At 41.9% G+C, this 19,836-nt stretch overlaps 1 protein-coding gene and 1 long non-coding RNA gene across 2 annotated transcripts; both read right to left on the reverse strand.

The window, feature by feature from the left end:
* Nucleotides 1-627: 627 nt before the first annotated feature.
* Nucleotides 628-2,187, reverse strand: LOC307039079. The gene is made up of 3 exons (XR_013808130.1): nucleotides 1,319-2,187; nucleotides 1,084-1,176; nucleotides 628-857 (listed from the first exon to the last, which is right to left on the reverse strand). It is a non-coding gene; the product is annotated as an uncharacterized lncRNA (long non-coding RNA).
* A 10,238-nt stretch (nucleotides 2,188-12,425) lies between these two features.
* On the reverse strand, nucleotides 12,426-15,092 carry LOC307029550 (general transcription factor II-I repeat domain-containing protein 2B-like). The gene is made up of 2 exons (XM_079665627.1): nucleotides 13,052-15,092; nucleotides 12,426-12,928 (listed from the first exon to the last, which is right to left on the reverse strand). Coding segments are annotated over exons 1-2 (945 nt in total). The 5' UTR covers nucleotides 13,996-15,092; the 3' UTR covers nucleotides 12,426-12,927.
* Nucleotides 15,093-19,836: the final 4,744 nt, after the last annotated feature.

Below are 19,836 nucleotides of genomic sequence, written 5' to 3' on the forward strand. Positions count from 1 at the left end.
TTAGTCCAACTCATTTTTATCAAATAATGCTGAAATAAAATTATTACGTTAAGTAAATTAAATGAATTTACATTTGTCCACTCAAACTAATATAATTAATTGGTAAATAAATAATGTAAAAATATAATTATTTTTCACTTTCTACCCCATTAAGACACTCATGAGACAAAACCTAGTTGAGATATTTTTATTGAAAATTCTCAGATAACAATTGAGGTGGATAGCCAATCCTCACTTTACTTGTGGAAACAGTGTCAAAGTTCTCTGTCAGAGTTATTTGTCTGTCTGCATTTCTTTTTTTATAAAACATATCAATAAACAGACTGAGCAGGAGATAAAAGCAACTCAGAAAAATAATAATAATGCCAATCATGGATGAGGAAGGTGACAGTAATCCTCAATTCAACATCAATAACAATTCCCACGTCCTCTGGCCCCCCATCCCCGTTTCTTCGGATCGTGTAAATCCCCATGACTGTGTTGGAAATGTCCCTCTCTGCATCGTTCACCTACTTATTTCTATATGTATTTCAATATTTATTTATTCGAGAATTTATTTATTTCAGCATGTATTTATTCATTTCTGTATTAATTGATACGTTTATTTATTGCCATATTTATTTATTTATGCATTTACCTACTTATTTCTGAATTTATTTATTCTTAAATGTATTTATTTCAGCATTTATTTATTATTTATCCCTGAATTAATGTATACATTTATTTATTCATTAATATCCATATTTATTTATTTATTTCCTTATTTATTCCTGTATTTATTTTTTACATTCATTTATTTATTGGTAATAATAATAATAATTACAATTTTTATAGCGCCTTTCAAGAGACCCAAGGACCTTTACAATGGGAAACAAAACAACAAAATAATAATAGTCACAAAGATACACAGGTTAGATACTTAAGTAATACACACAAGCGAGAAGTTGACATTATAGACATCTAGCCTTGGCTATGAATGGTGGTGTGCCATAGGATGTTCTCATTATAAATACATGCCATGGTATTAATAAGTTAGGGTAACACTGTTCAACGCTACATGGGAAAAATATTGTATAAACTTACCAGGTACTCCTTGAAGAACGAGTCTGGATCTTCATTTAGGTATATTACAAGGCTTCTCAGGATGCACTCCCTCCTGGTGTTGATGTTGTCACACTAAAGCAGGGTCGACAAATCAGGACAGAATTTAGTTAATGTGGGTGCGACAGAGCGGTTGTCTGAAGACCAGAAAGGTCGTATCAGTCTAAATGTCCCTAAGCAGGACATGGTATCTGACGAAAAATGCATTTGTACTAACCGAATCTATGATTGCAAGGGCTTCCTTTATCTTTTTCCCCTTCACTCCTCCTTTGCTGGTGAAGATTTGTAGCAGCTTGTCGGAAAAGTGGTCCAGCTGATACATGGACTTCGGTTGCAGTGGCTTGGTGGTGATGCGCAAGAACTCTGCATTCACCTTAAAAATATTATTGACAAACAAAATACAACAATGTGTTCCTTGTTTATCAGAATTATTACCAAATTGGGACGTAGGATAATTGGCAAATTCAAATTGCGATTGTGGAGCCATTCATCATTATAGACAATAATAAAAACAGTCAACACATACAAACATGCACAAACAAACGTTGCAAAGATTGTAAGAGGGATGTATTGAAATGTCCTATTCCTCTGGGCATCTAGTATGTACTCAACCGGTTCTAAAACCCCAAAATGAGAGGTATAGTACTGTGTACGTTTATACCGCTTGTACTGACGACATTGGCTTTAAAGTCTTTTAATGTATGTTCCTTGTGTTTCCTATTTTTGTGTTTGTTGAATGTACAGTGAATGTTAGCTTTAAATGTGCATCCTAGAAACATAGACGGAACTGTTTCATCATGCCTGAGATGTCCATTGATGTGTTGAAAAATTATGTTGCTAGTTCTCTGCAAGAGCACACATGCCACTGGAATGTAGGTACTTCTACTGGCTTTGGAGTTTGCTGTTTAGCATGACTTTTGTATGTGTGATTTAGTAGCTTACTCCATGTATCAAATGTACAGGGACAATCTGAATATGGACATGGATAGCGATAACTGCCCCTAAAATGCCCATGGGTCTGCCTAAACTGTTGTAACAACAAATATCTGCTAGCTAGTTCCAAACTGCAGACCTTACACTGCCACATTCACAATCTGAAAAGAAGAATAAAGACAATTAGTACATTTCACACTGAACAACTGACAATGATACAGATCAGCTTGTGCCAGTATTGACAAAATAGCTTATTACTTACTATCATTAGGAGGTTGCCACAAGTAGCTTGGTAACCAAATGAAACTGCAAAATAAGAGCAGTGTTTCCCCTAACATTGTCTTGGCGGGGCGCTGCGCCCTGCCAACGGAGCCCCGCGCCCTGCCTGAAATTCAAGCTGTTTTTATTTTGTTTTTTCTTTAAAAAAAAATATATATATAGCACCAAATTTCAACTGAAGTCATCTATCTACGGTCACTTTTCCCATTGAACATGTGCTCTTTTATTAAATAAACTAAACGCCATGTTATTTATCCAATGTGTTCATGTTTCAGTGTACACTGCTTTGCGTATTCACATTCTCCCTCCGCTCTGTTTCTGAAGGGCGGGGCTCACACACACACACACACACACACACACACACACACACACGAATGCACACACTCGCGCTCACAATCAGAGACAAGAGCGGAGGAAAGGAGGAGAACAACAAAGTGTAAAAAAGTCAAACAAATCTGCTTTATTGGCACGAGCTCTGCTGTCTGCCCGTTTGTCCCCCCCCCCAAGTTTCAAATTCGTTTATTATTATTTTTTAACCGCAAGCCGTTATCGTCACGGGAGAAGGACACACACAGCCTGCCCAGGTGGACGCGCGCGAACGCGACAACGAACGTAGCGTGCGCATTCTAAAAATAGCTCACAGATGGAGCAGGTAACCCGGTTTTGAACTACAGTATTGAGATGTGAGTTGGTTTATTCAGTAAATTAGCTCAGGATAATTGGATGTTCTGTCTACACCTGTTGATGTGAGGCTAATGCAGGACTTGCTAGCTTGATGCTACCGGCATTTAGCGGCAGTGACTCAACAAATTGCCACTTAAAATGTATCGTCAGCAATGTATGACAAGTAGACTGCTTGTTTAATGTTACACTAACACCAATAGCTCAATATGATCATAACACGATTGCTTTCATATCAGAGATCAGATGAGGTGGAGCTGCCTCCAGCAATAGAGGATGAGGCAGAGAGAAGCAGCAGCAGCACAGGGTTGCAGCAGGTATGTTATATGCTGTAGTCAGGTGATTTAAATGTATCAATGAAAGGAAGAAGTGTAGACAACATGATAAGAAGGGAATACAGTTTAAATTAAAGTAATACAGTATAGTGTAACACTGTACTGTATTACTTTTTAATGTCCAAATACATTTGTGACTGTACGATATCGATAACAATAATTCACAGCTCCTCTCTGCTCCAGAGGATAACAAAAATGTGGGCGCCCCGACATTTGTTTTCGAGCAGCACCCTGCCAAGGCAGTAAACCTAGGGGAAACACTGAAGAGATAAATATATTAGAGATGTGAGTACAAATGCATTAGTTAAGATTGCATTAGAGCTCTCACCAAAGAAAACAGATCAAATGTTAACATTTAGAATAGAGTAACAATCATGTTACAGCAACACTGAAGCTACATAGCGGAAATCCAATCATGAAAGCATGTCAAATATGTTACACCAACATTTTAATAAAATATAAAACAATTTCGGAAAATGTACCATTAGCTAGCTAAATGTATGATTATTCATTACCACATGCATCTAGTTGGGCAAATGTTACAATGAATGATTAACACTACCATCTGAAGATACAGAAGAAAGTATCACGAAACGTCCGAAAATGAATGTTGACCATGTTTAATAAAAGTATTCAAGTAAAAGTAAATTCACACTTTACAGACACCATTGACATTTAATCTTGAATGTCTGTATTTAAAATAGTTCACAAAAATGGTGCTTCTTTATTTAATCTTTGTGTTTGCAACATTTTGGATTTGAATTATAAAAATGTGTCTCAAACAGTACCATAGAATCACCCAAATCTAACAAATTCAAAGTGATGACTCTTTTTCTAAAGGTTTACCTCAAGTATGAGCAAAAAGTATACAGCATTAAAACTACTCTGAGAAGTAAAATGGAATCAAAAAAGTAACTTAGGCCTACGTTTCTGCACAATTGTGGGTGCCTGCTTGTGAGTGAGGTTACCCATAAAAGACTAAGCACATGTATTATCTCATTATTTATATTAAATATTTGGCAGTAAAAAAAAGACCAGTGCCTAAACTCAACTAAACTCCTACAGAAACGAGTGGCTTCACCTGTCCTCCTCTGCCTGCCTGCACTAAGGCCTGGAGAGGTGACAGACCTGCAAAGCTTTATGATAGAAAATGGTGGCGCTTACCTCATGCACTTTAATTACTCTTTGCATTTTTTTGGTTGGATATAAACAGAATTTTGGTGTACTGTGTTCAATGACAATATCATTAAATCTAATATAATACAATCTACTGATCTCCATTATCCAGCAGGTATTCAATGCTACCCACATGTAGCAAGCTAGCTTCTAGCTACCAGTTATCTGGCTAGCTATAACTAGCTTGCCGTTTACCCAACTAAAAACGGAGCAAAATATAACACGGTGGTTTCAAATATTCTTGTCGATATTATGAAAAGGCATTACTTGGAAACAGGGTATGTTCTAAACTACTTGAGACTTCTAAAATAAATACTTACCAAATAATAGACTTTCCCCAGTCAGTTTCCACAGTCAGTGTCAGACTAAAGGCGGCAAATGACAGAACAGATGTTGCGCATGTGCAAAGGGGATATGCAAAGGGGTGGTCCCAAGATGAAAACAATTCATTTTGAGTTGATCTGTCCTAAATACATGTAATAAGTGAATTGATTAAAGTAGTTTGTGTTCACTAATGAACTATACTTAGGTTTATTTCTTAATTAAAAATATTTAATAAAAATATTTAATAAAGCCAACATTTATTGTGTCAAGTCTAAGAAGGGCTTGAATCGTTTTTATGAGTGCTTAAGCCAGGTAAACAAGGTATGTAAATGTCAGTAAGCTTCCAAGTTATGCGAACATGTAAGCAAAGCATAAATTACAGCTACGTTGACGTTACTTTGAATCGCGGGAGTAAGCTAAACCGTTAGCAAGTAGCTATAGCGAGCCAGATATATTAAATAAACACTGTCATATAATCTAAATGTAATGTTTTTTAGCGTTACCTGGTGATTTCAAAGAAAGCTCTCTGGGAAATGTTGACTTACTGTTCGACATGAAGCTAGAAGCTACCTTACAGTGCACAGTTGATCCGGAGTCCTGTCAGTCAAAGTGTTTCACAGTTAGCTTAGCTAAGCATCAACCTAGCACTGACATATGTGGATGTTATGCAGTGTTGGGCAAGTTACTTTAAAAAAGTAACTAGTAATACTTATATTTACTGTAATATCTTGGATATTAACAGACAACGGAACAGTTGGTTATTTAACAGCACGCTTTATTGCCTCCTCCCGTGGTTCATCAATCCCAAGACTACCTCTGGCACCACTCCCACTTACTGTAACTGTCGTAAACATGCCGTAACGTATATGACAACTCCCCTTGTAGTCAGTTAACAATACTATGACATCTCCCTTTTTCCTTTTAACAATATCAACACATATCAATAACTTAGATATCTTTTCTTTAACAATTCAACACATATCAATAACTTAGATATCTTTTCTTTAACAATATCAACACATCAATAACTATGACATATCCCCTTTTTCCCTCTTTTTTTTTCAATATCAACACCCTTTTTTTTATTATTGAACTGTCCTCTCATAGGTCAAGTCTCTGGACAGGTTTAACAGGTCTACCAGACCTGGTTTGGATCAGTCCATCAGTGTTCCTTGTTGGACCAGGCGAGCCATGTTCTGGGCTCATCTGAATGTCTGGTGTGTTATTCCTGGGATTTGTGCCATCGTTCGCTGGAGGCCCCGCTACGGGCACCGCTTGGAGATGTCGACGGTTACGTCTGTACAGAGCACCCTGCTCCGTCTCGATGAGATGAGACCTCTGTGTAACACTCTCACCTGCCACTAATGCAGGTGTGGACCAGGTCTTTTGATTGTCCAGTCTGGTGAGAACATGGTCTCCTCGCTGCAGTGGTGTGAGCCCTCTCACGTCATGGCGCTTGTTATAGTAGAAGGCCTGTTTGCTCTTCTCCGCAGCATCTCGAGCTCTGATGTGATGTCTGCTCGGCCACCTTGGTTGCAGGTTCTTGGCCAGAGTGGGCAGCGCCGTCCTGATTTTCCTGCCCATTAGGAGCTCTGCCGGACTGACACCCGAACTGCTGTGTGGAGAAGAACGGTAAACCATTAAAGCAAGTAGGGGGTCCTTTTGTCTCAGAATCCCCTTTGCCGTTTGAACTGCACGTTCAGCATAACCGTTTCCTTGTGGGTTGTGGGGACTAAAGGTTGTGTGCTTAAAGTCCATGTCACAGGCAAAGCCTCTGAAGACATCGCTGCTGAACTGCGGTCCGTTGTCACTGACAACCTCCTCCGGTATTCCGTGCCGGGCAAACGTGGCTCTCAGCTTCAAGATCACATGTGCACTAGTCGTGGTAGGCATGTGGAGTATCTCCAGGTATCTAGAGTAGTAGTCAGCTATGAATAGGTAACTCTCTCTCTCATGTTCACATAAATCTATGCCAATTCTCTTCCACGGCCTGTCTGGGAGAGGTGTTGACAGGAGAGGCTCTCTCTTCTGTGCTCTCCTCTGCTCACGACAGTACATGCAGTTCTCGACTTTGTGTGTGATCTGTGTGGCTATGCCAGGCCACCACACCGAAGTGTTGGCCCTGTCTCTGCACTTGTTAAGACCTTGATGGCCCTCATGTATGCGTTCTAGTATCTCTGACCTCAATCTCCCTGGTATCACTATTCTACTCCCTCTGGTCACTACCCCATCATGCATAGACAGTTCGTTCCTAACGGGAAAGTACTCCCTAACACAGGTGTTTATGTGTGCTAGGTGTTCAGGCCACCCCTCTTGTATGTACCTGATCACTTCTTGGAGCTGCTCGTCCACTGCCGTCTCCGCGAGGATGCTGTCTATCTTTTTCGGCGATGCTGGAATGCTGCTCATCACAGCTGCTACGTAACACTCCACGTCTGTGTCTCTACTGAGCCCCTTGTCTTCCTGTGGGCTCCTGGACAGTGTGTCTGCCACCACCAGGGTTTTCCCCGGCGCATAATCAGCCTCTGGGTTGAACCTCATCAACCGCATGAGAAGTCTCTGGCAGCCGAATGGCACATTGTTGAGATCCCTGGAGTTCATCAGTGGGATGAGGGGTTTGTGATCCGTAATCAGTTTGAATGCTGGTAGGCCGTAGAGATACATCTGAAACCTCTCACACGCCCACACGCTTGCCAGGCACTCCTTCTCTATCTGAGCATACCTGGTTTCAGCGTCGCTCAGTCGCCTTGAGCAGTATGCTACCGGTCTCCAGTCCTCGCCATGGAGCTGCAGCAGGACACCGCCTATCCCATAACTGCTTGCGTCTGCTGAGACCATTGTGCTCCTGTTAACATCATAGTACACCAGGGTAGGTGACGTTGTGAGGAGCTCTTTAACTCGCTCAAAGGCTGCTTGTTGCGCAGTGCATATAGTGGCTGGCCCACTGTGGCGAGGTCTGGAATATATTTCCCCAGGTAGTTGATCATGCAGAGTGCTCTCTTTAGTTCCTGCACGTTTTCTGGTGGTTCAAGGTTGCTGACTGCAGACACTTTTGCTGGGTCGGGTCGTACACCATCTTTGTTGATCACCTGACCCAGGAAGTGCAGCTCCTCCTTTCTCAGCACACACTTCTCATTGTTCAGCTTCAGGCCTGCAGACTCCAGCCGATCCAGAACCTTCTGCAGCCGTTCATCATGTTCGCTGGTGTTGCTGCCATGGATGATGATGTCGTCCATGTAGACGGCAACGCCATCCAGCCCTTCTAGCGTCTCCACCATCTTCCTCTGAAATATCTGAGGTGCGCTGCTTATCCCAAAGGGAAGACGTTTAAAACAGTACCTTCCGTACGGCGTGATGAAGGTGGTCAACCTCTGGCTGTCTTTGTCCAGTGGGATCTGCCAGAACCCTGACGCTGCGTCAAGTGAGGAGAAGACTGTGGAGCCGCTGAGCTGAGCTATCATCCCCTCTGATGTCGGCAAGATGAATCTCTCCCTTTTGACAGCCTTATTAAGCTTCTTTAAGTCCACACAGATGCGTGCTTTTCCAGACTTTTTCTGGACTGGCACCACTCTGTTGGGTCAGTCACGGCTTCAATTATGTCGTTGGCTTCCATCCTCTCCAACTCCTCTTTCACTGCACCCAGGAGCGGTATGGGGACCCGGCGTGCTGTGCATACTGCATAGGGCTGGGTATTGTCCTTTAGAGCTATCTTCACAGGCTGTGTTTTCAGTAGGCCAAACTCCTGTTCACTGGTGTTGACCTCGCCCACTCGTTTTACTAACCCCATAGCTACAGCTACTGGCCTGCTGAGTAGGTTATTCACACTCTGCCCTCTAATGACATAGAGCCTGCATGTGTATGTTTTTCCCTTGTAGCTGGTCTGAGTTATAAACTGCCCTAAACAGTTCAATCCACCCCCGGGACCACTCAGCACCTTCTTTGGCCTCTGTAGAACCCTTTTTGGCTCCAGTGTTTTGTACACAGTTTCGCTTATGATACTACAATCGGCTCCAGTATCTATTTTAAATTATACAGGTGAGCTGCCCATCTCTAATGTGACTGTCCATTCATTATCATTGTGAGGCATGCTATTAACTGAGCCCAGATAATAATACTGTCCATCTTCTGATCCCTCACCCTCAGTCACTTCTCTCACCTGCTTGCTCTTGCACACCCTTTCCCAGGTTTCCACCTTTCCCACAATTATTGCAAGTAGACCTCCTTGCTGGGCAGTCATCCTGCTGGCTGTGTGGCATTTTGCTGCACCGCCAGCACTTCCTGTGGTCATTCTCACTCTCTCTCCTGGCGCCTCTCTCTCTGTGGGTGCCGCCACTTCTGTGTTGCACCTCTGCTATGCCGTTGTGCTACTTCCTGCACGGCGTAAGCCCGCTCCCCTTGCTGGTTAACTTGAGTTTTTCCCTCCTCTGATTGACGCGCCTCTTGTACCGTCATCTCCAGAGTGAGGATTGGGATCAGCTGTAGCTTCTGAGACAGATCCTTGTCTAGAATTCCCACCACGATTCTGTCTCTTATATTTTCCTCACGAGCCGTTCCGAAGTTGCAATGTTCCGACAGCTCATATAGTGCGCGGATGAATGTCTATGCGCGCTCTCCCGCGCGCTGCATTCTCTGGTTGAAACATGCCCGTTCATGTATAACGTTGCGTCTCGGGATGAAATATGCGGCAAATTTCGCCAGTACAACATCATACTGTGACTCATTTTCCTCTTCCCCGTAGGTAAAAGAGCTGAGAATGTTCTCTGCTTCCTTCCCGAGCGCATACACCAGCGTGCTTACTTGAACTGGACCTTCTTCTTTGTCCAACTTAGTAGCTGTCCTGTACCGTGTAAACCGTTTCTTCCAGTCTGACCATTCGGCGGGTTTCTCGAAACAAAAACTCTCTGGTGGTTGAAACTTTGCCATCCCGACCACTTCTGACACCATGTAATATCTTGGATATTAACAGACAACGGAACAGTTGGTTATTTAACAGCACGCTTTATTGCCTCCTCCCGTGGTTCATCAATCCCAACCTAGACTACCTCTCGCGCCACTCCCACTTACTGTAACTGTCGTAAACATGCCGTAACGTATATGGCAACTCCCCTTGTAGTCAGTTAACAATACTATGACAGTTACTGCTCTCAAAAAAGTAACTAGTTACTTTATTAGTTACTAAATTGTAAAAGTAACTAGTAACAAGTTACTTTACTTTACTTTAAAAATAATAACAATACAAATACAAATGTTTGTGTTGTTCTGTGGCACAGTAAGACAATGCTTTCTGTCCTGCGCACAGTTTACATTTGACCGTAATATTTTTTGTGTCCTTTATCCCCACAAATTGAAAATAGTGGTTATATCTCCAAGTTGTAAATGCTCTGCTGCTCTCGCTGATACTTGCATCTGCCATTGTGTGTGTGTGTGTGTGTGTGTGTGTGTGTGTGTGTGTGTGTGTGTGTGTGTGTTTGTGCTGGTGGTGAGCGTTGCTGTGTGTGTGTGTGTGTGTGTGTGTGTGTGTGTGTGTGTGTGTGTGTGTGTGTGTGTGTTAGCATTAGCAAGTGTTCGTGTGTGTGTATTTTCCCCATAAGGCAAGACCCGCCCAACTCTGTCTCTGATTGGCTTACCCTGAAATGTTACCCCACGTTAACCAATCATCACTCCTCTCTGGTTACTTTCACTTTTCCATGGTGCTGTGAGAGGACATCGCTGTATTCGCCTGTAAGTTACATCCGCAGGGAGATTCGGTTCAGTTTCATCACATAATGTAACGCAGTAACGCACCCATTTAAATCACAGTAACTATAACAGCGTTACTTAATGGGAATAGGTAACTAGTAACGCTATTAGTTACCGCAAGTTACTTTGTAACGCGTTAGTCCCAACACTGATGTTATGTGACAGTTTTTCTGAGAAACAGTCAGCTGAAATGGTGGCATAGTTGCCACTGCTTTATATGTCAACAGCATGTTTGAACGTATTTGCAGCATTAAATGTGGCTGTTTGGCCACTGACGTTGCCATAACAACACCTGAATTTAAATATGGAACCTCTTTTTGGGACAGACTTTTGCAAGAAATTATAATTCTTCTGAATGATATTCCTATTGACAGCTAGTTTCTATGTAAACATTATGAGATGGACAGCCAGAGAGAATAAATGAAAAACAGTTATGAAATACTATATGACAAATAAAAATAAAGTTTAAGTGATTTGTAAAATATCCATAGAGAAAAATCTGTTTACAGTTCTGTTTCATATGGATGTTGAGATGTATCTATAGATCTCTTAATTTTTCTCTCAAAGTGCACCAGATTGATGCTTTTAACTTCAATATTAAAAAAAAAATCTTCCCGGGGGAACATGCCCCCGGACCCCCCTAGAGGAGGTGAGGACCCCCCTAGAGGAGGTTAGGTCCACGGTGTTTACATGCTTATTTATACAATATGTGTGCTTATCCTAACATCATAAGACAAAAGTTGGTTCCGTGTTGTGTGTAGTGAGAACGCGCTAGAGTGAGGGGGGCCCCCAAGCCAAAGCTTGCTTAGGGCCCCCAAAAGTCTAGGGCCGGCCCTGTACAGAGGCTTTGGATAATTAACTTTTGGAAGAAAATAAGTTAAATTAATCGTAAGGTTAGTGAGTACTTTATCAATATAACGTTCTATTAATGTTAATTATTGAGGATTGATGAAAGGTTACTTACATATTTTTTCCTTAATGTTCTAAATATTTTGGGGCCCCCGTCAGTCACGGGCCCTTCGAATCGTCCTAACTTTTCACCCCCTTACGGCGCCCCTGGGCGTGAGTGCGTGAGATATGGGTTAATTGCGTGACTCTCACGCTCAATGCGTGTTAGCAGCCCTGTAAAGTATCTCTGGTATAAAATGGGTGATGTTAGCATAGCAACCGAAGGTAAACTGGCTACTTGCTATTGCTATCCTATTGTGGCATGAGCCGTTTTCTACAGGCACATTTTACCGGCGTATTTTTCATTATGATTCTACTTGTGGTAGTCGGACACGACAACCTGTGCAGCCCATGTATTGATTCCATCCGATAGCTGCTATAATACAAAACAAAACGTCTGCCTGCTCTCCACAATGATCAATAACAGCAAACGGATGGTCAAAGTAAGGTGCAAATAAACAGAATCACACGAAGCCTGGTTAGTGTTGCCTGACTTTATAAAGTGTGTTTCTTTTTATAAGCGTGTGGTTGCCTTCTAGTCACTTTGCTCAGCACTACTGCTTGTAGGCAGGCATGACGAGACTCTTCAGTCGACCCATGTTCAGGGGAGGTGGGTTTAGTTTCCTGCACGCCTCGACGTAAGCAACGCCGCCTCTTAGCTCCGAAGCTCTTGCCTCTAGACCAGGGGTGTCAAACTCATTTTCACCGAGGGCCACATCAGCATAATCGTTGCCCTCAAAGGGCCAGATGTAACTTATAAATGTAACTAAATGCAATGTAACTAAATGCAATGTAAAATAAATGTAACTACTCCTTAATGTTAAATAACTGAATGTATTACTTATTCAAGTTACAAATATTACATATATATTTGCATAGATGTAAAAAATATGTTTGCTTGTTGCTCTGTTATTATAACATAAATCCTTTTAATTTGTCAGGTTATGAAACCCATATTACTCCATCAATCAACGATCAAACTATCCAAGTGAATAAAGAAAAATAACATCAAACACAAGTTATGACATTAACTTTGTTCAAAACTTGAAATAACAAATAACTGTAAAACCAACAATTGTGAGCTGCTAAGAACATGTGTGACAGATGTAGCATTTTACAAAAACAAATGGCTGCACACAGCCTTGCAGGGGGCATACATCCAACTCATGAGAGATGGTTTGATTACAGTAAACATTTGTTTGCAGAAACACATAAAACCTGCAAACACTAAATACATTGCTACACATATAAAGTAGAATATGTAATAAACTCAAAATAACAAAATAAGGGTTGTCTCAGTCCACAACTATATTGGTCAAGTTTTTAGGTTAGTTTTTGATGAGGAGATGCTGCCTGTCCTTGAACACACCATGTGGATCCCCTCTCCACCATCCTCATCCATTGATCATGTTCTGTAAATAACAAACACAAAACAAAATGCAAACACAATCATTACATTGCACATAGTTTAACTATTGTTCTTCTTGGTTGAATTGCATTTTATTATATATTATTAGGTTTTTTCAAATGCTTACCAATGTGTTTTCTGACCAGATGTCTGACACCGTTTTTCCGTGGCCAGTGTGTCAATGTCTGGTTTTAGGTCCTGTGCTGTAGCAATCCGTAGAACAGCGTGGAGGTTGTCGTCAGTGATGCGTGATCTGTGCTTGTTTTTGTTTAGATTCATTATTGAAAACATCTGTTCGCACAGATAGGTGCTCCCAAACATAGACAGAAAACGGGCAGCATGAAGTCGAAGCTGTGGCATGAAAGCAGGGGGCAGTAGACGGTAAAAGTCCTGGATTGTAACATCCTGGAACTTTGCTCTCAGGCCACTATCGCTTTGAAGCTCTATTAACTCCATCTGAAGTTGTTGGGGTGCAGTGCACACGTCGGTGGTGAAAGGACTAGCAAAGATGGCAAATCCAGAGTGCTGTGGTCTGAAGTCAGAGAATCGCCGATCAAACTCATTCATCAACAGGCTCAGTTTGGTAGCTAACTGAGCACATGAGAAAGTACCGGGACATGAGGCTGAGATGCTCTGAGAAACAGGAAAGTGGGCAAGATTGTCCTGTTTCACTTGGCACATCCATAGGTCAAGTTTACGCTGGAAAGCCGTGATCGTGTCGGACATCTGCGTGATGACTTGTTTGCGTCCCTGCAGCTTCTGATTCAGTTGGGCGAGATGTTCGGTTATGTCACACAACATAGCAAAGTCACACAGCCAGTTTGGATCTGACAGTTCAGACAAGGGTTTTCCTTTACTCTGCATGAAAAGAGCAATGTCTTCCCTAAGCTCAAAAAATCGTTTGAGGACTTTGCTCCTACTCAGCCACCTTACTTCTGTATGGTACGGCACGTCTCCGTGCTCCGAGCCCATCTCCTGCAAGAACAGCTGGAACTGACGATGATTCAGGCCACGCGCCCGAATGAAGTTCACTGTCTTCATGACCGTGGTCACTATATCATCCATCCCCATCACCTTCCCGCACAAAGCTTCTTGATGGATAATGCAATGATACGTTATCAGAGACAGTTACTTTCTTGCATTTTCTCCTTCATTAGTCCAACCAAGCCCACTTTTCTTCCACACATTGCAGGTGCACCGTCTGTAGTTAATCCCACCAAGTTTTCCCAGGGCAATGCGTTTTTACTGACGGACTTCTCCACCGCATCAAAAATGTCCCGTCCCGTTGTGGTCCCATGCATGGCAGCCACATCCAACAGCTCCTCAGTGACAGAGAGGTCCGACTTCACGCCTCTAATAAAAATAGATAGCTGCGCTGTATCCGTGTTGTCTGTGCTTTCATCAACAGCTAATGAAAAAGCTATGTAGCTGCGTGTCTCTTCGGCCAGCTGTGTTGCCAGGTTTCCTGCTAGTTCCTTAACTCGGTCCGCGATGGTGTTTCTTGATAAACTGACATTTTTAAAAGTCTGTATCTGGTCGGGACACACCTGCTCACAGACCTTCAGCATGCACTGCTTCAAAAACGCTCCCTCTGAAAAAGACTTTGAAGCGCGGGCGATTTCTTCAGCCACAACAAAGCTAGCTTTCACTGCCGCGTTGTTTTTGGTTGTGGCTTTCGCGAACACATTCTGCTGCGATCGCAGTTTGCCTTTTAATTCTTGGGCAATTTGTTGTTTTTCTTGATGGCTAAATTTGGCATACTTACCTCCGTGTTTGGTCTCAAAATGCCGACGTAGATTGTACTCTTTGACAACCGCCACCGCCTCCTAACACAAAAGACATACCGGTTTTTCTCCTTGAAGCACAAACATGTATTCGCCTTCCCATCTTTCTTGAAACACCCTTCCATCTGCATCAATTTTTCTCTTCCTGGACATTTTGGGATCATTATTTGTATTTCTCAATTCCACTTGTTGGGAAAATCGCATCGATGTGGAAACACTGCAGTCTAGTGGCGGGATGCCGTCACTTCGCGGGTAACATAATCGGCATGTATTGTGGGAAATGTAGTTTTTGGTCACGGCACGCATTTGACTTATTTATTTTTAGACAATCAGACCTATTAAGAAAAAAAAAAAAATTAAGAAAAATTAAAAAAAAAAAAAAAAAAAAAAAAAAAAAATGCAATGTAATGTAATTAAGCTCTCGCGGGCCACATAAAATGACGTGGCGGGCCACATTTGGCCCGCGGGCCTTGAGTTTGACACGTCTGCTCTAGACTGACAATTTTTTGGAGCTGGAAGTGAACCGGATTCCGGAAGCTAGGACGCGGCGCCGCTGCGGTGTGAACAGGAAAAACCGGTACTTTTCATGCTCCAGCTCCGAGCCGGAGCAGAAAATGCGTTGGTGTGAAAGGGGCATTAGTGTTAAGTATGTTTAACACTGGCAGGAGTCATTTAAATATCAACACTGGGGAGTAATTTCTTAAGCTACACTTAGTGTTAAGTATGTTTAACGCTAATGAAGAGTGAATTAACAAGAATAAATTCAGATTAACTCTACAACTCTTAGTGTCAAAACGTAATAACACTATGGGTGTTATTCAATCAGAGTGTAAAACTGGAGTAACACTTATCAGTGTAGTGTAGTGTTAACTGGAGTCATTTGCTGCTTGCTGCGTGGGGTCTGCGAGACAGCGAGACATCGCGAATGGACGCGGGAAGGGGGGGATGCTGAGGGTACTGCAGCACCCAGTGGCGGAGCTGGGGGGTGGCTTGCCAATAGGGCCAGCCACCAAATACCCTCACCAATGGGGCCCAAACAATTTTAGAACATTAAGAAAAACATTTTAAAGTAACCTTTCATCATTCATCAAGAATTAACATTAATAGGACGTTATATCGATAATGTAATCACTAAACGTACAATTCATTTAACTTATTTTCTTCCAAAAGTTAATTATCCAAAGCCTCTGTAAATCCCCTTCTATTTACATGTAATGGTTTGGTCCTGCCTCCAAACGCGGTGCAGCACCGCCGGCACTTTCTAGCAGAGAGTGAGAGCATGTAAGGAGCAGGGGCGCTAGTACTTACGTGTGAACCATGTCTCAACGACTCACAAAGTCAGGCTTTCAAAAGAGAAAAGAAAGGAGAGAAAGACAAGAGAGAGGGACTAAAGGGTGACAGTATGTCACCCAGTTTTTCAAAGAAAAGCTGGGTGTGGTCTATGAGTGGTGGAAATTGTGTCTGTTAGCTAAGCGTAGTCCAGGGGTCGGCAACAGGCGGACTGCGGTCCGGATCCGGACCCAGACGCCGACCTATACGGACCCGGACCTATAATCAATACATTAATGAGGGATTTCAATTTTGACGGGCGATTCTATTTTAACCGCCGCCGACAGGGGGCGAAAGAGACGAGTGAGCGATACAGGGAGAGAAACACAGAAGAAGAGACGAGAGCGCGGCAGAGAGAAGCGGAGAGGAGAGAGAGTGAAAAGAATAATTAGCGATACAGGGAGAGAAGAAGGAGAGGAGAGTGAACAGGCGTGTTAGCGGCAGACAGGGAGAGACAAATAATTACACATGGCGCTCTCCAAGAAGAGGAAAGTGGACGGTGAGAACAGAGTTTTAACCCTGAGTGGACGGACTCATTCCTATTCATCCTGCCCACTGGGAGCACAGAACCAGTGTGTCACATTTGTTCAGAGACCGTGGCGCTCATTAAAAGACAAAACACAAAGTGTTTAACCAAACATTCCCTCTCAAGTCAGAACTGAGGTCACAAAAAATAAGCAGTCTCAGAGCCCGATATGATCAGTACACCAGGATCAAAACTAAAACTAAATATCGTTCCAGGGCAGGCTAACCAAGGCTAACCAATGAGCACCTGCATGTGTGTATGAGAATGGCACTGACACCATTTCAGCCCAGATTTAAACTCCTGGCAGGACAAGCTCCAGCTCAATTCTCGCACTGAATTAAAAAAAAGTGAGTGAGGGACTGCAATATAAGAGGGAAAGGAAGGGAAACTTTAAAACTGTTCAATTGTTATGATGTGTAAAGACTGATATTGTTCTATAATCATCTGAAACTGTTAAGTCATGATGTGAAACGGTTAACAAAGAAAAAGGGAAACTCGAGCTGCTGCTACACTTTATTTTATTTATCTCAAATTAAGCACTTTTAAGGTGCACATATTTTCAAAAGCTATTTTATTTATTTTCTCTATTTTATTTTTAAATGCAGCCCGAGAGGAACATTACACATATCCACATTATTTACTGTATATCTGTTTATTTCAATGTTAATTGACAATAAATATTGTTGTTTATGAATTGTACTTTCTTTATTTGATTGGCAGTCAGTTGTTGATTACATGCAGACGTTGATAAAGCTACAGCTACTTCAATATCACACTAATTCATAAAGCAACTTAGACATTTTGATGTTCCGGACCTTTGCATGGGGAGATGTTCTCTAACTGGCCCTCGTTTAATTTTAGTTGAATACCCCTGGCGTAGTCCATTGTAAATAATAATTGTTATGTTTTTTTTTACTAAGCTGACATTAAGTACTGTTAATATCTATAAAGAAAATGCACAGGTTTTTAATTTCACTGCTCTTTTAGCTGACATTTAACAAATGCAGGTAGATTTTTAGCAGCAATTCATACTAAATCAGTTGTCCATCCCCCTCGTGCCAGGACCAACAGATCCATCTCTAGACTTAGCAGCCCTGTCCCCCCATAAGTGTTATATTTTCACAGCTCAGTGTCAGTAAATATTGTGCGGTTAGTATTGGACTACAAGATAGATGCAAGCCTGTACAGGTAGAGTTATTTAAAGCATAAATGAGTCGTGTGGCGCAGTGGATAGAGCCTTGGTGTTGGGATCAGGGGGTCACAGCAGGTTCAAACCCCACTGCAGTCACCATGTCATTGTGTCCTTGTCACCCTAAAATTGCTCCTGTTAGTCGCTTTGGATAAAAGTGTCTAACAAGTAGCATGTAATGTAAAAAATGAGTCGGTATTTTCAAAAGCTATTTTATTTATTTTCTCTATTTTAATGTTGTAAAATTACAACTGGGGGGCTTACAGGGTTATGGGCTATTGTTTATTGTTATTTGCTTTAAGATGTTTATTCTTAACCTATAATTTAATTTTAAAACTCTAATTTAAATGATGTGTGTGTGTCTCTGTATTCCTGATGATACACTGAGAGAATGAGCTCATAGTGCTGCTGATCATCATAAGCTAAACAGTCTGTATATTGCATTACATTTGTCAAATGTAAGCTTCGTTGATACTTTGCCTGCGGGAATACGAAAAAAATAGTTAGATATACCGAATATTATTTGATCTATTCCACTACTACTACCAAATAATGTAGAGGTGTGTTGTAGGTGCCTTAAATAACCCCTTATTTTCTAGTGAGATGTATTTTTATGTTCATATAATAGTGATTTCAATGCCACCCCAAAATGATCACTGGTTCCATCCTGGCCACCACACTGAAAATGTCCTGACTCCGCCACTGCAGCTGTGTGCCACTGGATTTGTGTGTGTTTTTGTGTGTGTGGCTGTAACCAGTGCCCCGGTTTGCTGCTGCCTGGCCGGCTTAGTGCTTCAGGAATTAATGGAATGTTGTCTTACACAAACACACACACACACACACACACACACACACACACACACACACACACACACACACACACACACACACACACACACACACACACACACACACACACACACACACACACACACAGCCCAAATGAACAACATTCTCAATAACTTTCACCTATTTTCACTCAGTCTTCTGTTTACTCTCCTTCGCTCTTGACTGATACTGACATGTTTTTCTTTTTTTACATTTAAAAAAAAAAAGTGACTTGGTTTTATTTTCCAACCATCTTGGTTGACAGTACTGACATTTAGGGAGAAGTGGTTGTGAATGTTTGCAGGATTTTAGGCGGAGGAGTGTCCAAAAGTATTTTCACTTCAAAACAGCCATTGTTGAGTAACATATGGGTTTCCTACCGTGAAAAAGCTCCAGTCTGAACTATCTCTGAAATGTAAAAAGGTACAACAGTCCTGCGTATGGCTTTTAACACTAGCTAACCAGTCATACCTATTAAAGTGTTGTTTTGAGAGGTTAAAGTGATTATTAAGTTATTTTAATAGCTGTTTTCCCGGCTCTGCATTTTCATTGTGCACTTCAACAAGGCACAAAAGATCATTTGTTGTTCACTGTCAAACAAGGGAGAAAAATATTAATTTTCTCACCGTCATGCCGGTTTGTCTGCTAGGGGGTGCCAGTGGCGAGTCTGCTTGCGACTTCAAGTGTGGGAGATAAAGAATGAGTTTACACAAAAGGTGGAAAGACGGAGAGTGTTCAGGGCCAACAACCATGCCTGTGTACCTGTTCGTCTGCGTGTTGCTCTTTTTTGTTACATCATAGAACCAATCAAACACAAACACAAAAAAGCACAAAGGAAGAAAAAAGAACGAAATGTTCTTAACCTAATTTGAGGATTTCCTCCCAAACTGACTTCTCCTCATACCATATGGATTTTTCTGTCTTCCTCTGCTCTCGCCACATCAACTTCCACAGCGCTTTTGACATTCAGACTGCAGTGTTCACCCTTTGATGACCCTCGACACGCGCTCGGTGATATCCAGGGGGAGATCGGGGGTCTCCCACCCTTCGGCCTCTTCCGGAGACTCCCCTCACTGGAGTGGCAGAGAAAGAGAGAGAGACAAGGACCCTGCCTTATTTTCAACCTGTTAAAAGATGTCAAGACTAAAACAGGTTACTTAGTTAAAGAGGACATGTTAAAAAAATGTTTTACCATGTTCTATCAAATCGTTGTGTGTTATGTGTTTCCGCATTGTTTTTTAAAAACTTAACCTTGA

The sequence above is a fragment of the Notothenia rossii genome (assembly GCF_949606895.1).
Source record: "Notothenia rossii genome assembly, chromosome: 1".
NCBI lineage: Eukaryota > Metazoa > Chordata > Actinopteri > Perciformes > Nototheniidae > Notothenia > Notothenia rossii.